The 20,808-nt window shown below is 39.6% G+C and overlaps 1 protein-coding gene across 1 annotated transcript in view; it reads left to right on the forward strand.

The window, feature by feature from the left end:
- The window catches only part of pmfbp1 (polyamine modulated factor 1 binding protein 1), a 41,399-nt gene extending 21,735 nt beyond the window's left edge, over nt 1–19,664 (forward strand). The window contains exons 9-14 of the mRNA XM_072451341.1: nt 4,535–4,610; nt 6,780–6,891; nt 17,140–17,249; nt 17,592–17,666; nt 18,432–18,525; nt 18,837–19,664. Of these exons, the coding sequence (XP_072307442.1) occupies nt 4,535–4,610; nt 6,780–6,891; nt 17,140–17,249; nt 17,592–17,666; nt 18,432–18,525; nt 18,837–18,884 (515 nt within the window). The 3' untranslated portion in view covers nt 18,885–19,664. The remainder of the gene's footprint in view (nt 1–4,534; nt 4,611–6,779; nt 6,892–17,139; nt 17,250–17,591; nt 17,667–18,431; nt 18,526–18,836) is intronic.
- The last annotated feature ends 1,144 nt before the right edge of the window (nt 19,665–20,808 follow it).

A 20,808-nucleotide genomic window follows, 5' to 3' on the forward strand; every position in this document is an offset into this window, starting at 1 on the left:
TTTTTATGACCGAAACTAAATAAACTGAATTGAGCAAAAGGTCATGTACTGTACCATTTTCTTATGAACATAAACTATACTTGTGTTGTGTTGTCACAAAACTAAAATTTCAAGCTCAATTTAATGAAGGAAATAAAGGAATTGGCTCAATACCAGTTTCTATACCACATTTGCATTTTTTCTTACAAAGAAATTACATTTTAACCACAAAAAATGTTTGTTTCTTTTATACAATCATGTTTTCTGATACAAGTTTTGATGAAGATAATTAATTCTCACTGTTACCAGCCTTAATGAACAATGGAAGAAAGTAGACTGCTGGAGCGTGTGGTAAATGTGTCGTGGAGGTTGCTCTCTACGGCCTGTACATGAGCTTGTCAAGTGTCAAGCACAAAGACAAGGGCAAGAATCTGGGGAAGTGTCATAAAAGAATCCTGAAGCGTCGAGAGGCAGCTGGATTCAATCAGGCCGTGTCAGGAGGCATGACGAGACGTAAAGAAGAGGGTGATTAAAAGTCAAGTGAATATAAGTCCTTTAACTTTACCTATGACTCAATCTGTCACATTCTGTCACTCTCAGATAGAAGCTTCTCTTCTATAGGTTGTCAGATTTGTGCTATTATTGTTGAAACTTTAGAGATGATTTAGTGTAAATTGAGTTCCAAGATTAATCTCAAAAGTCAATTCTATTGTCTCGATACAAAGACTTTAAAGTTGTATACAATGGATGTTATATGCCATTTGAATAATAAGAGATGTTTCCACAAAGAATTATGCATCGGAAATGGCTTTAGTTGAGATTCATTTTTGTTTTATTACATCAATAAAACCTATTATATTTGTCTATTAGTTTAAAAACTGCTTTTTTACCTTGTCAGATGTCAATGTAAATGACAGTGCTTTAAATATTCAGATGACATTTTAGTCAAAATCATTGTGCATCTTTGTCAAACGCGCTGTGAGGTTGGCCTTGATGTAAAATGAATTTGATAACTGCGCTGAAACAACTGAAACAAGCGCATAAACAAAAACCTAATATCCATATTTCCACTGACAAAAACAGAAATGTGATATAAGCACCCCCTGTGCCGCTGATGTGCATCTGCCTAAAGATTATGAAATCATTATCCTGTACAGCTCTGTGTGCACTGTGCTAATGTGTGTGTGAGTGCTGGATCCCTGGACGAACACGCGCACAGGCCGCTCTCCTCCAATTCACCTCTATTACTAGCTATAATCCCATTTCACACTCTATCGATCCCCAAAACTGTTGTTCACCGGAACCAGCAGCAAACACTGGCATTTCTCCCCATCATTTCACAGGCATTGTTCTTTATTACACAAAGAAGCCCCCCCTCCCCTCGTTTTTGTCTTAGAGCAAACTCAAGCCCACTGAAATATGAATTATAAATGTATGGCTAATAAAAGAGAAGGAGGAGAAAAGGGAAGAGAGACAGAGATAGAGAGAAGTGGTTGGTAGAAACATCAGAGAAAATGACTCCTTTACAAGAGTCTATTGATCAGTTTCTATCAAAGGGGGATGTCAGACATGAGATTACCTGGCAGTTTGAGCATTAGGTGCCGTGTGTTATAGCCCCGGGCCCTTGTACTGCTGCCAGAGGATTGTAAATAAAGCAAAGAAGAGGAGAGAGCAAGAGGGGAGTGTGTTGGGGTTGCGCGTACCACTTTTTGATTCCATGTGTGCGTTAGTCTTTGTTTTTCCTCAGCCCGCCTCTGTTGTGTTGCTTTATTTTTATTCGTGATGATGTGCGGGCGTCTGTGCTCCTACACCTTTTGGCTCTTACCCAAAAGCAAGCGTTGTAAGTCCACAAAACTTCAGAAGGCGAGCGAAGGAGTCGAGGGAGGGTGCGGGATGTCTCAGAGGAACACCTTAGCCTGCTTACCAATCCCCCAACAAAGCCAAAGGAAACCCATATGAAGCCATGTGGAGCTGTTACAGGGGCCAAGGCAGGACCCTGTCTAGCCCCAACCACTGATTGAGGGTTAGCCAGGTTTTCATCCTTCTCATGTTAAAGGTTAGCTGTGAGAATGGGCTAATCTGACTCCAGATCAGTGATTATAGCCCCGATAATGTATGATGTGCTTTGAAGCTAGTGCCAATGTGTGGAGAGGGACAGGCCAAGTTGGATTATGGACTGATGTTGTACCTCAAGTTGTGAATCTGTTTTAAACGGGTCAAGAAAGTCAAAGTAGAAGTTCAGGATTTGAGATTATGGTCACAACATGAGCCATAAAGGCCTTTTAAACTTGGGCTGCGCAATATTTCTATTTCATTATCATTGTATCAAATGTAGAAGTCATATTAGAAGAACTTTAGTGTACTGCGTTCATGTTTTGCCCCTCTATCTGACAGATATTAAGCCCCGTTTTAGATGTTAAGTATCAAATATAGTGTATCTCTGGTTTCACTAAGAGGTTATGAGAGGTGGACAGTATGTGATTGTTGTTTTAAAGATATGCAACATTTGAATATTGGCTGCATTGTCTATAAAAAAAAAAACGCCTAAGGCCCGAAGTCACTGGGATAGGCTCCAGTCACCCGCGACCCCAAAAGGGAACAAGCGCTAGAAAATGGATGGATGGATGGACAAAACAAACTTATTTCGTCACTTTTGTCTGTAATTTTCTAGTCTTCTCACATTTGTCTGATGACTAAACCTTAACCTGTACATCGAACAAGACTGTTGAAATGACTCAATATCTTCTCATTGTTATCTGGAAATCCCACAACATTTTAAAATATAAATTGTTCTCAGTGTTGCCCTCCACGAGATGTTATTGCAATTCAACCCATCATTGCCTTCCGGATGCTTTCACTATAGTATGTAAAAAATAAATTAAAAAAAAGTTAAATATTCACAATATTGTAACTTTTTTACACATTTTTGTGCTCTTTGACTTCACTCAACCCGGCTGTCTATGTGCATGCCCTTGTCTGCTCCTATTACTATGTGTGTCTTACCATGAAAGTCCCCATATTCTAGGTCACGGAGCCAGCAGTCTACATTTCCACTTAATTTTACACTGCTGTGTGAGTGCGTGTGTGTGCCTACCTTTGCCCATGTGTGTAGCCAGTCAGTGCGTGCGGCTAATTGCCTCCCCTGGTGGGCGGTGTCATGGGGGTCACCTCAATCTAATGCCCTAAATGTGAATTTGATCCACCTCTCAAGTTTTCACATCTCGCCTGTATTGATTATTGAGATACATAGAAAACTCTCACCTTGAGGTTGAGAAAAAGCCAAGGTAGAGCAGGTCCACACACAAATAAAGTGTTTCTGCATCGTTAAATATTTAGCATTTTCAGATTTGCCTTCAATTTTCCTTGGGCTTCAGTTTAAACAGTTTGACTGCTGCAAAAGCATAAATTAATCATGGTTTCATTACATGTAGATTTTCTTTTCGTATTCTTCTGCTTTTGGTATTGGTTTTTACTCTTCCTTTATTCAATCTGTCCATGCACAAGCACAACACGGCGCACCTCTCTAAAAGCATTACAGTAGCACTCTTAACATTTCTGTATTTTTTATTTCACACACTCAACGCACACAAAGCCAAGGTCCGGCCCGTAAATATTCAACACAGCTACATATTCAGTGTGCACTTCTCAATATTCACTCGCCATGGCCACCGATGGCTGACAGTTTATGTTATATTCAATGAATACTGAATTTGGTGAAAAGGTTTTGAGAGCTATGAAGAGACATTGAAAAGAGAATAGAGAGGGAGACAACATTTTACATTCAAAATTTAACCTGAAAAATGGGCCACCGAAGCAAACCAAAGCAAACCAAGAAACCTGACCAGCGTTTATTATGCATCCGCTCAATGTGCTAAAGCAGTAAGTGTAGGACAATGGGGTTTTATTGCATGTAGATGGAATGGAAGACTGAAAAGGCAGTGTGATCGAGGGACCAGAGTCAGCAGTATGAACTCAAGTAGCCTGCTCAAGGTAAAGAGTGCCATCTATTGACTGAGCTGGGGAACGCTTCTTTTGTCTCCCAACAAAAGGAGCTGCCGCTGCCCGTCCTGGGTGCAGAGCGGTGCGATGTGCGTCCTCCTTCCTCCATCGTCCCTGAAAGCCTTTCACAGCCTCTGTAGCCCACTTTCTTTGGTCTTTCTTTGAAGGCAACTTGCTGTTCATATTTTCCCACTCATGCTGAACTTGAACAGAATCAATAATCACCTCTGTGTATGCATGTTTTGTAAATCATTCTATTAACCTTGGCCCGCTGGAGGATGCCAAGTGCAGTGTAAACCTTACATTTACATGTATATAGCCTTCTTTCTTTGAATACAATAAATAACAAAATCTCCTCAGCATTCTAGAGTTAACCCATTGGCCTTTTTAACAATAGCACAAATGGAAGGTTGCTTTTTATGTTGTGATGTGTGCATTTAAAATTGGTCTAATGAATCTTAACCAGACTGTGGCAAACTGTTGCTTTTTTTAGATTACACTTTCTTTCTGTTCTTTTTTTTTTTTAAACTTCTTTTCTTCTACTGTCTTTGCTTAGTGGAGGAGTTGGCAGCCCGTGCAGAGGAGGCGAGGCGGATGGAGGGCAGGGAAAAACTAGCAGAGGAGAAAATAAGGTAAGAATAAGGCAGGGATTGAAGCTCTCTGCCTGTTATCCCATTGTCCCCAGTGGAAGCGCTGTAATCAAAAACATTTAGATTTTTCTCTGGCGTACAGTAGGCCGTTTAACTCAACATGTGTTCAACAGATCAGCCCCTTTAAAATCCGAACCATGCAAAGGAATAATACAGATGAATACTGCCATATTTTTCTTGTATTAGTTGATGTGAAAGCAGTTATCGTGACCAGCACGAATGGCCCTTTAAAGACATTTCATAAGATTTATCGTCTGGAAGCAGATGCTATGGGTCCCGGAGTTCAGAGTTCAGGGGTGAGACCTCTTGTTGACCCCAAGGCTGCGGTGATGACATAAGCTAGCACGTCTCACCCAGTTTGAGTGGCTGTTTTTGTTTTTTGTTGTTTTGCATACTTGCGGTTTGCGGTTTTGGGCTTCATGACTTCACTGACTGCAACGTTCTCCCTTCGTCTTTTTTTTCTTTCTTTTTAGGGAGTTTCTCGGTCAAGTTGAACCATGGAACATTTTTTATCCACAACCCGGCAATTTAGAACTCGGCGTGCTCCAAACTTTTATAGCCTCCTCTCACAATGATTAGCTTTTATGACATTTCAGCTAATTTTAAGTGGTTAAACAATAGTCAAGTCTGCACATTACATCTCGGTGTTTGCTGTTAACTGGGTATTATCTAATAAGTGCAAAGACATAAAGGGTTTTTAGGCAACAACACCACACTGATGGCTTCCATGTGTGCACTGGGAAATCCCCATGTTTCCACAGGATGCCTCGGCTTTTTCACCGCCTTCTCTCCACAGCTCTGTCCATCCTATCATGTTCGGTCTCTGTGGCCCTATCTATCAGACATATTCTTTCCTCTTCACTTTCGCAGCTTCAATCTCAGCTTTTACGACCGCTGAGTTCTCCCATTGTTCTGGCTTCATTTAGTTTATTGTTAAAACATGTAGCCAGTGTACTCAGTCGAGGTATATTTTTCTGCTGTAATTTATGTGGTTTGCAATAGATTTAGCTTTTTAAGGGCTATATTGTAAAACATGATTTAAGACAATAGGTCATATAATTTTAACAAGCTTTCCTGTTTGTTCTTATTTTACCTACTTCCTTTCCTCATTAACGCTCCAAAATACTTCAATTATAAAAAAGGTGTTAGATGTTTAACAGGTGTTTTTGGATTCATTTTTCATCTCAGTTACTAATAAGAAGCCAATTAACATTCATAGCTTACTTGTTATAAAATGTGTGCAAGAAAATGTGTTCAAGGCCCAAATATTTTTACTATTCATAAAGTTTGATTTTTCCCATTTTTACATTTTTCATTGGAGCTATAGGTCAGCAGAGGGGGTGGTTTGTTTTGCTTGCTGTATATACATCTATACAGTTTGTTGGTGTGCTTGTGTGTGTGAAGGGTTTGTAGGGGATGTCGAGGCTCACTGAGACTGTGCAGGGAGGTTTGTGGAAATGGTAATCATTTGTCGTATTGATCCGGCTGTAGCCAGGGCAGCCCCACGTGCACACCGCGGGCCGGCGTGCACGTGCGTACACACTCGCTGAACCCACAAGCACACAGGAGCACAGTGCGTGGCAGGAATAGACCCTTTTATATTGATCCCCTTCACATTCCCTTAGCTGGCCTGCCACACACACATTTATACGCACATGCTTACACTTTCTGGTCCCACACCGAGTCCCACAGCACCACATTTTCTCAGTATTGATGGGCAAATTAAATACTTAAATCTATTTGTTTTTGTCTATGTATTATTTAAGATATTTACAGTTTCAGGTGAGCTGGAAAAGAGTTTAAATAGGCGGATAAGCAATAAATGCATACTAAGTAAATACGCTTCTCCCTCCAGAGTTTAAATTATAATAAACAGTTTGTTATAACCTTTGACCACAGAGGCATTGATTACATACTCAGTCAATGGCGAAGGCGGTCCACAAAATATGTTTTGTAATTTTAAAAAAATCGATATTTGAACGATTGAATATCATAAATAAACGAAATTTTAAGACATTATTAAACAATAGAAAAATATTTATATCTATAGACATGCTTTCACCAGTCCTACAGAGATTCTTTATAGGTACTGATTGGTAAATTGAATACCTACATATTTTTTTGATCTAAGTCTGTATGTTGTCTCCACAGGTCAGTGGTGCTGAGGCTGAAGACCGAGCGAGCCGAGCTGAAGAGGGAACTTCAGGAGGCTGTCGATCTCACACTCAGAGCACAAACAGAGAAACAGGAAGCACAGGAGCAGGTAAACAACTCCAGTACATACACACCAGTATCACCAATGTGAAGAAATGTTTTTATTATTTGCACGCGGATAAAACCACAGATTAAAAACAAATTAAGTTTAAATACATCAATATTTTATGTAACTGTATTTAAATATTATTATGAAATCAAAGCATCAGTCAGAGTTTGTTGGAGTATAATGAGTATAACTGTGACAAAGTGAACCACATATTTTGATGTAATTGTAATTTTACACTGTTTTACAAAATTGCTACACATTTATTAATAGTGGTAGAGAGATGGAAACATGCCACTCTAGCCATTTCTTACTCACTGCCACTGTGTGAGTGATTGGTGCTGGTGCAGAGAGGCCTGTGACTCAGAAAAGGCAGCCACATCTCTGTCGGTCGCAGCTACAAAAGTCTCACCACCATCAAATGTGGGGAGTGAAGGAATAATGGTCTATAATTGTAAAGCGCTTTGAGGAACTTGTAAACCGCAGCATAAATTTAGACCAGAATTGCTATAGCTTAAATTCATAATTTTTGATGCACCCAGACTACGGTTTTTAATAAAAAATGAACTATGATTACATTTCATCCACCCGAAATAGTTTTATTTCCAATGAAAATTTATTTTTGAATTAATGGTAATGCCAGATTAAAAGTTAAGTAACTATATAATGTAGTGACGATACCTTGCAGTGTCATTTAAATGTCATTGTGCAATAAAAGTGGTTTAAGTTCCCCTTGCTTTGGGCCTGCTCCATAGACATATAAAGGTGTGTTGTTCTCTCTCCTCCAAGGTCTCCCTCACCTCGCTCCCGTACCTTTTTGATGATTAGTGGCATATATCCCGTACTAGAGCCTGGATTATCTTGTCCAAATGGGGGAGGAGGGGGAGGTGTGCTGCGGGAACCTAAACCTGGCAAGGTGATTGGGAGCATTAATTTCGGGGTGTAATATTCCCTGTTATTCCCTAATGTTCGGGATGGGAGAGGGGTTCGTCGGTGGTGCTGGCGGAGCGGAGGGGGGCAGCTCTCTCGGGGGAGTGGAGTTGTCAGAGCTGAGCCGCTGCCGTACAAAGGCAGAATGGATAATTAAGGGTAAAGCCAGGACGGCAAGTGATGTTCATTTAGATTCGACAAACTTTGAATTCTGTCTTAAGCTTCACTGCGCAATGGTGCTCTTTCCACTCGGATCTTGATTTTGCATTTTGCTCAATTCCGTCTTAAAGTTGGTTCCGCTTCCCTCTCACCCCGACGCTCATGTTTTTTCTAGCCTTTTTACTCCATGTGTCCTCCACTCTCTCACCTTACTTTTTTGTCTTTCTGTCGGGCCTTGTGAATAATGCATGGCACTTCGCACTGCTCCCCCCTCACATTAGTGCAGTAGGGTTTGACATCAGTGATTACCCAGGACCAGTAGACACACCGACTTTAGCCAGTTAGGTAGCCAAGTAGCCAAGACACTGCTTTCAAAAAGATTTCTTCATCTCCAGTGTTTCTCAGCTGTGGAAAAGTGCTTTCTTTCATCTTTGGGCCTTTTGCTGGAGCCATCTTGCCTTGGTAGTACACTTCATGATCAAACAATGATGTCAGAGATGTTTCTGTCAAAACTGAGTCATGCATTAGGAGACATGCTGCAGCTTACAGGAACGGCAGTACGACCGTTAACGCCGACTATTTGAAAAAAAAAATATATATATATATAAGTAAACCTAGTACTGCTGTGATTAGTACCTAGCTTATCTCAAAAGTGGCAACAAAAATGGAATAAAATGAATATTAAATCAAAGTGCTAGATACTGTAGACACAAAATGAGTAAATCTTAACCAATAAGGTATTCTGTATTAGCTGTAATCAATCAAAATTCTGTTGAACTCAAGGACCAACTACATTCATGATTATTTGGACAATTGTGCAAACATGTATGCTTGTTGGTGTGTTTGTTTTTTCCTACATCAGCATACTGCATGTACTTCACATTTGCTTCTTTCCCACCACATCAGAGGAACTTTTCGATAATTTTGATGAGTAGTTAAACACCAGTGTGATGTCCTGGCTGACTATAACTCCTTCATTAGGTCCCAATCGCTCTTATTGACCAGCGCAAGATGAATTATCCACTGGTGAAAAAATCAAAGGTTTTGAAATGGTAAATGGTACACTACAGTGGCCTATAGAGGAAATCTATATTACAAATTGCCTGGGTGCACAGTAGGTGAACCTCAGATAGCTGTGCCGTGTACATCTTACTGCATATAGTGCGTTTGTGCAAAATGGCGGTCTTTGAATGTGTTTAGTATCTAGGGAAAAATAGATTTTAATGTTTGCAATTTGGTGTTAGCATGCACGCGCCCCATCGCTCCAGCCTGTCCCTCCACATGAGTCCAGTTCAAATACAAATAGTGGTAAACACCAGACATGTTTTTGTGACTTCTGTTGCTTCAAACAGTGATCAGATCTCCACTTTTCTCTTCTGTCTCCCCTCTCCCTCCCCTCCCTCTCGGCCACACACACAATCACAGTCATTAGCACTGTGTTGACTTGAAGCTCTTTAAGCATGGATTGAAAGATTTAAAACAGTTTTAATGAGAATTTGCAGTTAAGTTTTCTGATGGCGAAAGTTCAAATGGGGTCCGTGTTTTTTTAGTTAGTCCCACAGATCTTTTGTAACCACTGAATTAATTTGTTTTCAATAAATGACAGCGGCTTTAAATCTAAACAAACTATTGAAAAAGTGAACTATGGTCCATGAAACAGGCTTGTTGATTAGATCATAGCAGAAATATCCTAATGTAATGACACATCTATTGAATTTTAATATTGCATTGTGATTTTATTCCGCTGCAATGAGTCCCCAACCAGAATTATTTCCCAAAAATAAAAAAAAATAATGTATTGGACATTTGTACTTCAATTAGACTCCAAATTATTAGATTATATTCAACAAGGGTTGAAGAAGGGTCAGCACTTTTGAGTTTGTCACATATTTCTAATGCCAGGCTAGAACGAAATTCATGTCGCAAAAGAAGCATTTGTAATGACCTAACTATGACTAATTAGGCCCTCAGGGCAGGCTTAACATGTGCCTGAAAATATGTTTAAAAACAGGGCAAATTCACTCTAGACTTATTGAAATGTGCCAAGCCTTTACTTAATTTAAATGTGCATGTCACTTTTCAGGTAGAGGGTCCGCCGCCTGCTTGTCTCATTGGGGATTTTTATTGCTTTACTCAAAAATCATCAATTGAAAGCCATAACTGTTACTGCAATTAAACTAATGAAAATGTGTATATATTTAGTTTGCTTCCTATAGGATTAACTTTAACTTATCTATTCTTTAATTACAGAGGAAAGTCAAATGAAAACAGATTCTTCTGTGAAACTGCTTAAATAAATGTGCTTCTCTTCTAGACTTAATCTATATTTCCTACGTTTGTTTTAATTTGAAGCCATGTCCTTTCATTGGTCCCACTCATTACAGCTGCTAAAAGCCTTGTGTCCAGCCTAATTAGCCAAGAATGACCCAAAGCAGATCTCAATTTTTTACTCTCACAGGTCTGATGAGGGGGAAACGAGGAAGGCCAAATGACGCTCATTTGTTTTGGTGATGAATACGCAGAGGAAGCGCGACGGTCTGATTGTTTAAGCGTAGAATGGACTCGGTATTTGTCCAGTGAGTGAGTGCATATGTATGTTCAGGCATGTGCGGCCCCATTGTCATCCCACACAGCTCATTAAACCACAGCACAGAGGTTCATTTGAGATTCACACAGAGAGTTATGCAGCCAACCTGACCATTGTTTGCACTGCAACAGCGTTTCATTGTCCCTCTGTGTGGAAAAGTACCCCCTTTGTTACTTGTATTTTTCTCTTTCTTCAATTCAATATTTATCATTTTAAAATCTTTCGGTATTATTTTTCATAGGTCATCAGTTCTGAGTTTTTTTCCCAAGAATATTGTCTAGATTCTAGTTATTTAAAAGTGCAATAATTGTCCTTTAGATGGTCTGCCACCTTCTTTTCTCCTTGTGTTCGGTAAAATGAGTGAATGCAAGAATTATAATTGTCTGTTTGTCTTATGTCGTTCTGTTAACCTTGTGACGAGCTGGCCCCTCTCCAGGGTGTACCCCGCCTAAAGCCCAAAGTCACTGGGATGGGTGACTGGAGCCTATCCCAGTGAGTTTGGGCGGTAGAGAATTAATTAATTAACTTGATTTCAAGAGATTTAAACTTGATACATTTGGGTTTGGTTAGGTTTTCTGCCAGATCCTGATGCAGAACTCTCTTTACCCTGGAGTGTTGTGACCACAAGTAAGTTATTTTGTTCAAATGAAATGCTTGAAAGTCAATTAATCTACCGGTACTTACGATTCCTCAAATAAACTACTCATCTGATTTCACGTTTGCAAAATAGTTAAAGGAGGTATGGACGATTTTTTTCAGCAATTTTTATCATATTTCCTCGTGGCGTGGATAAATTATTTGTCCTGCCACGTATCAATCATAAAACGCACCTACCGCTCACCTCCAGCCGCGTCAGGCTCTTCCCCACGTTTCCGCGTGCCTAAGCGCATGGATCTATCATAATATAGTTCCCTCAGTGTACGGGGCAAAATGAAGACGGAGAAAGACAGTTTGAGCTGACGCAGAAGTGGACAGAAATCTACGGGAGACGAGCGATGCGATGCGCTCCGTTGCGCTAATAAACAAACGCACGTGTGTGTTGTATCAGTCCACACGGAGGACTGCGCATGGGTACTTCTGCCTGCGTTCTCAAATCGCCGAAAAATCGTCCATTGCGCCTTTAAATTTGTTGACATGCACGTGTGAAATTTCCAACATTTGTTTCTTGTGGCATCATCATCAGTTTTCCGTTGGGGTCTGAACATTCATAATTTTCATCAAAAATGCCCATTAAATTCATTATATGCATGTTCAAGGTTCAACCACTTCACTTTCGATAAAAATTAAGTATGGCCTTGATCTAAAGCATTCAGTGTCATAAAATTGTCTTTGTAAACCAAATCAGGCTCTCATTTAGCATGGGGGAATGCATAAAAGTATGTGAAAAGCCAGCATTCAAGGTAAAGTTTTTAATCATCTCACCTCAACTGCCCCCGTAACAGGCTTTTTAAAAGAGCTTTGTGAAGCCGGTCTATTGAAGATTCCTCTTTAAGAAATCTTCAAGTAAAGGAACTAGTTAGCTCAAAGCGTTATGATCAACAATAAAAAGAGAAAACTTAAAAGATTATTTTTGAATGAAAGTCAAAGAATGCATTTCCTCAATTTAAAAGACATTTCGATGTAGAACTTCACATTACAATCATTCAATCATTGACAATAGCACATTTTATTTGATTTGATATTGTATAATGACAAGTCTAAGAAGTTCATGAAATTTATATTAAAATCTAAGTCCCTCTGCCTCAAATTGATATCATTTTCTAATATAAATCCTCTCATCTTCTCTAAGTTGCATCATGTAACTTTTCTGGTGGAGGTTCTATCACAGCTTTGCTTGGAATGTTCCACAGAATGACATTAAACATATCTATCTCCATGGAGACAAGCAGGTGGTGGACTGTCTGTAAGAAATGTGACTTTGTGACCTTCAGTGGGTTGGCTATCATCGTTATGCCAGATGCCCCGCCCGTATTTCTTCATGCATTTCATTTGTCTAAAACTCTGTCTGCGCAGCTCAAAAGTCCATGTCATTTTACGCTTGTGGAGGCTAAATGCAAAAGATAACTTCAATAATGGCGGGTAAACAAGCCGGCAGCATGCGTAGGAAGAAGAGTGTCTGAGATGAGAGGACTGAGTGAGGCCGCGCTGCAGCAGACCAAGGTAATTAAAGAAGCCATCATCAGCATCATTAATATGCTAGATCTGCTGTGGCCCACTGACTGGTCTAATGGGGAACATGTCATCATCATCACCATTAGAGAGAGACGCACAAACACGTGCACATATGCACACAGCCACGCACACACGACTACACAGACATGCGCGCTTTTAATGTCAGGTCATGCCGCGATTATCACCATTAGGTCCAAAGGAAGAAGAGGACCTCATCTCCACTGGCCCCATAGACATCCATGCAACAGTGCAGTATAGATCTTTAATTCAGAGGCCTGTGAGTGATAAGTATGCATATTTAAGTGCTGTCAGGCCTGTTGAGCCTTTTAATTAGACAGAATGAATGAATTTTGTATGAAATCATGTTTAACAATAAATGTGTTCATTAATTTGATGAGGGGATGTGCTCTGATGGGCTGAGTGCAACAGCGTAATGGCTCTTATCAGCTTTTCCACTCTGCTGATGATGTTTTTTAGACAAGACATTTATTTTATTTAGTTCTAGAGGTGGGAAGAGTGGGCCAAATGTTTGCCTATAAGCAAGAGCAACATTTGTGTTTCCCACTGTGTATGTCAAATATTGGCATTTGATTTGATATTACTCGAGTAACAGAATAAGTGCTTTACAATAAACCACCCAAGTAAATGCAATATGAAACATGCAAAATATCATTAGGACACAAAACACGACAGGGGTGGGCGATATTGACATAAATTAATCTAAATATACTGTATACAGACATTTGTTAACTCTGTAGTTGACCATACAGATGCATATATTCAAAATCATACATTTTTCAATATACTTCCATAGAATGCTGCGTTTTGCGTATTGATTTGGAGTTTTTGTGCCACATGCCGTTCACTTTCATTGTAATATTAGGACTGGCACTGTCCCAATGGCCCCCTCTGCAAAGTTCAGTCAGCATCAAAAGAAAATGAGTCACAGATTATTATTTTAAATGCTCCTGGCTTCACCCCAAAAAACGAAAGTTGAATTATGCTTATCCCATGACCTTGGTCTGTTTTAGTGAAACCGTACAGTTAATGTGAAATGTGATGCCTGTCCGCCGCTCTATGGAGAACAGCAAAGATGGAAAATCCATTAACTGCTAAAGTCCTCAAAATCATTTTTCTCTCTGCAGGTAGACCGCGTGGTATGTCATGAAAGTTCATTTAGATGTATAAGCTCTGAGAAAGTGCGCTAGTCTATTGTCGGTGAATATGGACTGCACATTTTCTGCCTTGCGTGATGGAATAATCAAAATGATCACTTTTGTCCCTGCTGCCGCTGAAACTATTTCAAATTTTTTACCAGCAGCTCAGTAATCAACTCCTAGGTCCGGCCGTATCACTAAACTCGGTTTTAAGTGCGCTCCCAAATGCGTTTTGTTGGCCCCTTTACCCCCCATCATCTGCTAAAATATTTGTGCTACAAAACCAATCTAAATGTTAAGCAGGTGTGCCGCTCCGCCTCCCCCCCTCCTTTTACCTTTCTTTCTGCAAATGTCCCCCTCTTGTCAGCGCCCCCCGCCTCCTGTCTTCTGCCCCTCTCTGGCTCCCCTGACACCAGTGGAAACGGGCTGATGGGGTGTAATTTAGTCCTAATCACAACATCGGACTAGCACAGCGATTTACATGCTGCAGCCAGCGAGCCAGTCACACAGTCAGGAGGGACATGTTAATATGAGACCACAGGTAATTACTGTCATTACGCCATGCCACAGATCCAGCCGTCGTGTGTACGTTCCTAAGTGTGCCCAGATGCATTGTGGGTGCAGTATTTGATTGGAATGATTTCATTTTGGTGTATATAATTAATATCGGTGTTGTCTTTAATGTGTAGTTTGGGCCAGTTAATTTACAATGCGGGCTGCTTTGGAATGATGATTTGTATTTGGAAAACAGAAATGAATTCAACAAGGGATTCACCAAATGTATTTCATATTGACAAATATAATTACAATTGATGCTTTGACTCAGTTAAAGATTCAGAATTGAATGAGATCCTTGATCTAATTTCTCATTCTCACAGTACTTCTTGATTGCTTTGTTTGTTCAAATGCGGACACTGCTTCCGAGGAATCCAATTAAAAGTGGACTTGCTATTTTAATTATTGATTATGTGTCACTGGCTAGGTTCCATCACTTTATTCAATGCACATAACAGTATTGCATGAAAAACAAGTGATGTGAACAACAAGGAAAGCATTTGTTGTGAGTACTTCAGGTGGAAACTTTCAGTAAAATGGTACAAATTAAAAGTTGACTAAATTAAATAGGCTTTTTTTTTTTTTTTTTACCTTGGAATCCAGAGAATTAGACATCGTAATAATCTCAAAAGTTCTTTATATATAATTTTTCTCCACCAGCTGCTTATCTGTATTCCTTTGCCTGGAATGTCTCATTGTCTGGCATTAACTATGTGTCCCAATGAAGACACATAGTTACACATAGAGTGGGGTCACAAGACCCCACTCACAGTACAAATGCTTTTTTTTCCTTCTTTCTCAAGGTACTTTGTGCTATAGAAACCGCTTGTAACTGAATAAATGCATTGACGATATGTTTAATAGCATACTGTGGAACATTCCAGGCCAAGCAATTACATCGGGTTTGGCAGATTCCTTACCAGAGTGAGAGAAAAGCATTTGACTAAAATATTAAAAGCATTTAATTTTTTTATTTAATTTTTTTATTTGACAATCACAGGGGATAGGATTATCTTGAATTTTTTTTTACTGTATAATACATTTTACTTACTTACTTATGCATCTCACCAACTGTACACATAGTAAGGCAACAAATGTTTGTGTACAGTATATACGTTAAATGACTGTGATCTTGATAGCAAGCTCGCTCAGAAAGTGCTACAACAGATGGTAGAAAGAAAAAAAACACTAACCACCAAAAGTACACAACGCAGTCCTTCATTTTCTCCCAAATTGGAAACTAAAATATGTTATTTTCACATTTCACTTTGGGATAACCGCCATGAACGGGTATTTAGGCTTGCCACATGCAGTTAGGGAGCTATAAATTTGTCAGTTTGGAAATTATCGCCAAAGTCACACTAGACATTAAATGCAACACTGTATAAAGATACCATATCTACCCAATATTTAGTCCCAGATTTATATCAACATGAAATTTATTGGCATTGGTATATACTGTAGGCAGCATTCAAAGGTCACATGCTCATAATTTATCGCACGCAGCAGTTGATATTTTTTTCATTTTAGGTTAATCACATGCCATTTTGGGACACTTCAAATCATGCCTCACATATTGGAAACTTTTTTTAAGCGGCTGCTCAAAGCTTTGTGGGGAGATGGTAAAAGTATATCAAGGTGTTACCATGGCGATAAGAGTAATGTGTCAGGGTCCCGAGAGTTGAGGCCCGGAAAGGTCCCCGTGATAAGACCCCGAATGGAAAAGTCAGCAGTTTGTCCGGTGCCAGCCCCTCTCACTTTTCACAACACACACACAAATCTCACTATACTCCTCAATCTTCACCTCGACCTGCTACTACCAACCCCCCACATCACCTTCCCGTTTATGGTTTGCTCAATAAAAACAACTTCACCAACCACTATCCATAACTGATCATTATTTTTGTATTCTATTTGTTGATTATGATTAAAAAAATGAATACATATTTGTCATAAACGGACTGTAGTTGTCCAAATAATAGCCTTGTTATCCTTTATCCAATAAGGCTTTTTATAGTTTATTTCTTACTTAAACCATGCAATCTAGTTTCTTAGTTAGTAGTGAACTATGTTGTAAAAAGTGTGACACCACTGGGCCAAGTTACTGATCAGATCTGTGGAGAGGCGACTGAAATAATGCATGTTTTGCCAGCATTTTTATTTGCAAATGTTGGCAAAGCAATGATATTGTCTATCCATGTTGAGATGAGCAGGATCCAGCAGAAAAGTTACCAAGTGCACCTTTAAAGCACTAGGAATCCCAATTAAAAGAAAATCAAACTAAGGGCCCTTATGAAGCATGCTGCACGTGGCCCCATAAAGCTAGAAGTCACCATCTCTTTTCTTTATACGCCATCCATTCATCTGGTTATACCCCGTCTGCAAAGGCCATCTCCTCCATCCTGCATTATTCTCAATTTACCTAATTTTGCCCCTGTATTATATGCTCTATTTATGACATTCATTTTCACCCTCACTTTGCCGCCTATTGATTTGAGCCGCACTTATTCTGTTTTAACCTTTTTAGTTCGCACATTTATAACCAGCATGGGATAGTGTGTAGGGCGGACTTATACATCCATGTGAAATAAAATCTGTATCTAATAAAATAGTGTTTATGCTTGCTTTTAAATGGGAAGTTGTTGTTTGGAAAGACATATTTTTGCATTAATGGGGTGATGTTGCCTGTAGGTAGACTTACTGCGATCGGAGCTAGACACTGTAAGGAACAACAATGAAAACGTTCGCAGAGAGAGCCGGCTGGTGATGACAAACATAGACCAGTGGATCACACAACAAAAGTAAGTCTACTGTAATAGGCATTTCTCACTTTTAATTTGGTGGTTATATCAAGCAGTTGTTCTTTAGTTAACATAAATCTTATATTATATTTACTAAATTTAAACATTTGTTATGATTTATCTATTTAATTTCAAGTGTCAAACTTTTGGGTCCAATAAAATAAATACATATACATATAAAAATAAATACTCGATAGTTGTCTACTATCGAGTATTGATAATTGGTGGCTTATGAATGAATGTATTGTTACTTTCCCCATTCTTTTGAACAAATACATGTAGTTTGTAACTTCTGCTTTACAAAGCATACTGTAAAGAATGTGTTTCCCCTTTTTCTGTCAGAACGGCCAATGAGCGTGTGGCTGCCCAGATGAAAGCCCAGAGCACGGCTCTTAGTATGGTCACTGCGGAGATGGAGTGAGTATATTCACTTCTGTCTTTGATGCACTATAACTTTTGATCTTAACCAGGAAGCTGCATAGAATAGTTCACATAATTGATAGCAATTTTACACATACCTTTTCTGACCTTGCATAGTTGTTTTTAATATCTGTCTTTGTTGTTGCATGAAGAATCCACAGGAGTATTCTAGTTTCTATAATAACGTTAATGCATTATCACTCAGACGTCTTTGCTCATATCAAAGTACAAACTATCTTCTGGCCTTCTGCTCTGCAGTGCCAAGCTTCATCTAGCCCCACTCAGGGACAGAAAGTCATTAAGAACTGATACTTCTACTTTAACCAGAGTGAAGTACTCATGTACATTTTAGGAGGATGAACCTTACATTTACTTGTAAAGCTTTGAAATCAGTGCATTTGTGCTAAATGAAGTATTATTGGTAATGGGAAGGTGTGGAGAAGGAACACTTTTCGGGAGGGGTAATATGGTATCTCACAACATAAAGAGTTTGTTACATGGTTAAAAATGGCATCCGTGAATTAAATGCTTCAATAAACATAGCATTACACTAACTGAATTAAGTAGTCACTATTGTAAACATAGATAAGCAATGTTCTGCAAATATTGCACACTATACTAGTTTCCCCTTATATGCACGTATGGATTGGCGAGTTACAGGGACAATGCTTGTGATTGTAAGGCTCATTGTTGAGATACATTTTGTAGGACAGACCTTGTTAACAAGAATATAATATACAATGTGCCTCTATTTCCCTTCAGACATCTCCAGGAGGCCAATGACACACTTAAGGCCGAGCTGCAGAGGGTGAAAGAAGAGGCAGCTGAGAAGGAGCGAGACATGAAGCACTTAAAGGTGCAAGGACAGATACTTCTATAGAATAGGAAGAGAAAATAAACATGGCAGGATTTATTTCAAATGAAGATAACAGTAACTAGTGCGTCATCCTTTACCGCCATGACTATTTTTCCAATTCTTTCTTTGTTTAGAGACTATGTTTTGGGCTAAAATGTACTCAAGTAATCAGTAATACTGCTTATTAATTAAGTAGTAAAAGCAACTAGTACTACTAATATACTACAACGGCTTCTACTGCAATTATTCCTGGAATTTTACAACTAGAAATCCTTGACCGTGAATTCAATCATCTACGTTTTTCGTCGCAGGCCCAGTTTGAAGAGCAGAGATCTTGCCGGTGTGATGACAGAACGTGAGTGATCCTGTGTGCCCACCCGTCCGAGCACGCACTCCTCGCCCCACCCGCTGAACGGAGTTAAGCATTCAGATGTTAACAAAAACGTTGGCCACCGTGCTTCGCTCTTTCACACACAATCTCGCCCAAACAAAGCTGATGATGATAATAACAGCGGGAAGTGCCAACTTGTGAATGAGACGCCCCGTGGGTTTGGCCACCTGTGTGTATGTGTGCGCACAGTGTTTCCTCCTCAATCTGAATATGTGACTCACGCTGTGCCTTTAACAATGATTACACTCCAATCAAGGGCCCATCCTCTTCTGCATCGCCTCCCCCATGGCTGTCAAATAGCATTCATCAATAGAGAGGAGATATATTTATTATGTTCATTAAGGCAACGAAAATGAATGTGGCACAGATGGGAATGGGCGTTCGTAGGACGGGAGTGACAAAGCAGAGTAGACTGCTGGTGTGATGGGGCACCTGCCTCCAGCGTTGCACTCCTCATTTGACCCCTTGAGGTCCCCCCGCATGAACAACCTCATACCCCCGCCCTCCTTCGCACCTCGTCACGTTTTACATACACACGCCCGTCCCAGGACCCCTCCCCTCTCAAACCACCCAGCTCTGTTTCCAAAATGCATCAGATTTGTTTTGACTCGGAAAGGCTTTCAATGCTATTCAAAGCTGTCAGTCATTTTAATGATATCATTAAGGGGCCGCGACAGAAAGATGAATCGCTTTTCTTTGTCTTTCCTTCATAATTGGGAATGAGCGAGAGAGAGGGAGAGAGAGGGAGAGAGAGGGAGAGAGAGGGAAAGAGAGCACGGGACATAGCCAGAAAGGCAGTTCATATAGATGCATGCATAACAGGGGTTTTGATTGAGCGAATATAATAACACAGAATGAGATAAAAAAACAGTGAATGAAAGCTGCTTCATAGTGACTCCCCATCCGTTCTCTCATTTCTTTATTACCAGAATTCCTAATTTATTTCATTTCATTATTGCAACCCCCGTGCCCTGCAAACACATCTGACCCAAAATGCCATATGTATGAAAATGATACATCTATATGGTGAAAGATATGTCATAAGATCTTTTATATATCGAGTGAATAATCTCATTACTCTTGGCAAAAAGGATATCACCAGTGTGTCTTTCCACTGCCACTATCACCGACAGAAATCAACATGCCATTTAGGTTTTGTCATTAGTGCCTTTACTAAAGAGATCTATTATCATTACTTGGCCTACTGTTCTATGGCTGCCTCAGTGTCATGACTTCATGACGTTACCATGCGTCAATGAGCAACATAAAGGTTAGACGAAGAGGGAGAGGGAGCGGGCCTGGCGTTTTCAAAAGTAGCACAAACGTAAGAAACTATTATAAAGCAGATTCTGAACAGTAGGTAGAAGCTACTTCGCAGTCATAGGAGTCTGGTCTCTTATAACAGTCTTTATTGTCTAAGAGATTGGGGTTGTGTCGTCATACCTCATAGAAATTTCAGTTAGTTTAATGTTAAAACATCAAAGTACTCATTATACTTCAGTGTGATGCATGTATGTACCAGTTGATCCAGCAGCTTATTGGGTTGTTCCAGAGCTCTTGTGTTTACTTTTTTATATTGTAGCAAAAGCTGCAAATAATGGGAAGTTTTTGACATTCAATCATAATCTCTATACCTTGGACAGAAAGGGCAGAACATAAAAACAAAAAAATATGTTTTTCTTCATTCAGGAGGTCATACTATTCTTTGTTATCGTAGCTCAGTGTTGGTTAGTTTATCAGCTTGAATTATTTGTAATGTTGCATATATAGAATTCAAAATATAGAGCCCACTGGTCTTATTGCTTGAACAGTTTGTACTTCTTATAACCAAGCGTCTTCCGAAACTGTTCATCAGTCATGCAGCTAATGACATTTAAAGAAACAAAATAATG

Source organism: Eucyclogobius newberryi, unplaced genomic scaffold (assembly GCF_026437365.1).
Source record: "Eucyclogobius newberryi isolate DKJ021-1_F unplaced genomic scaffold, fEucNew1.0.hap1 SCAF_18, whole genome shotgun sequence".
Lineage (NCBI taxonomy): Eukaryota > Metazoa > Chordata > Actinopteri > Gobiiformes > Gobiidae > Eucyclogobius > Eucyclogobius newberryi.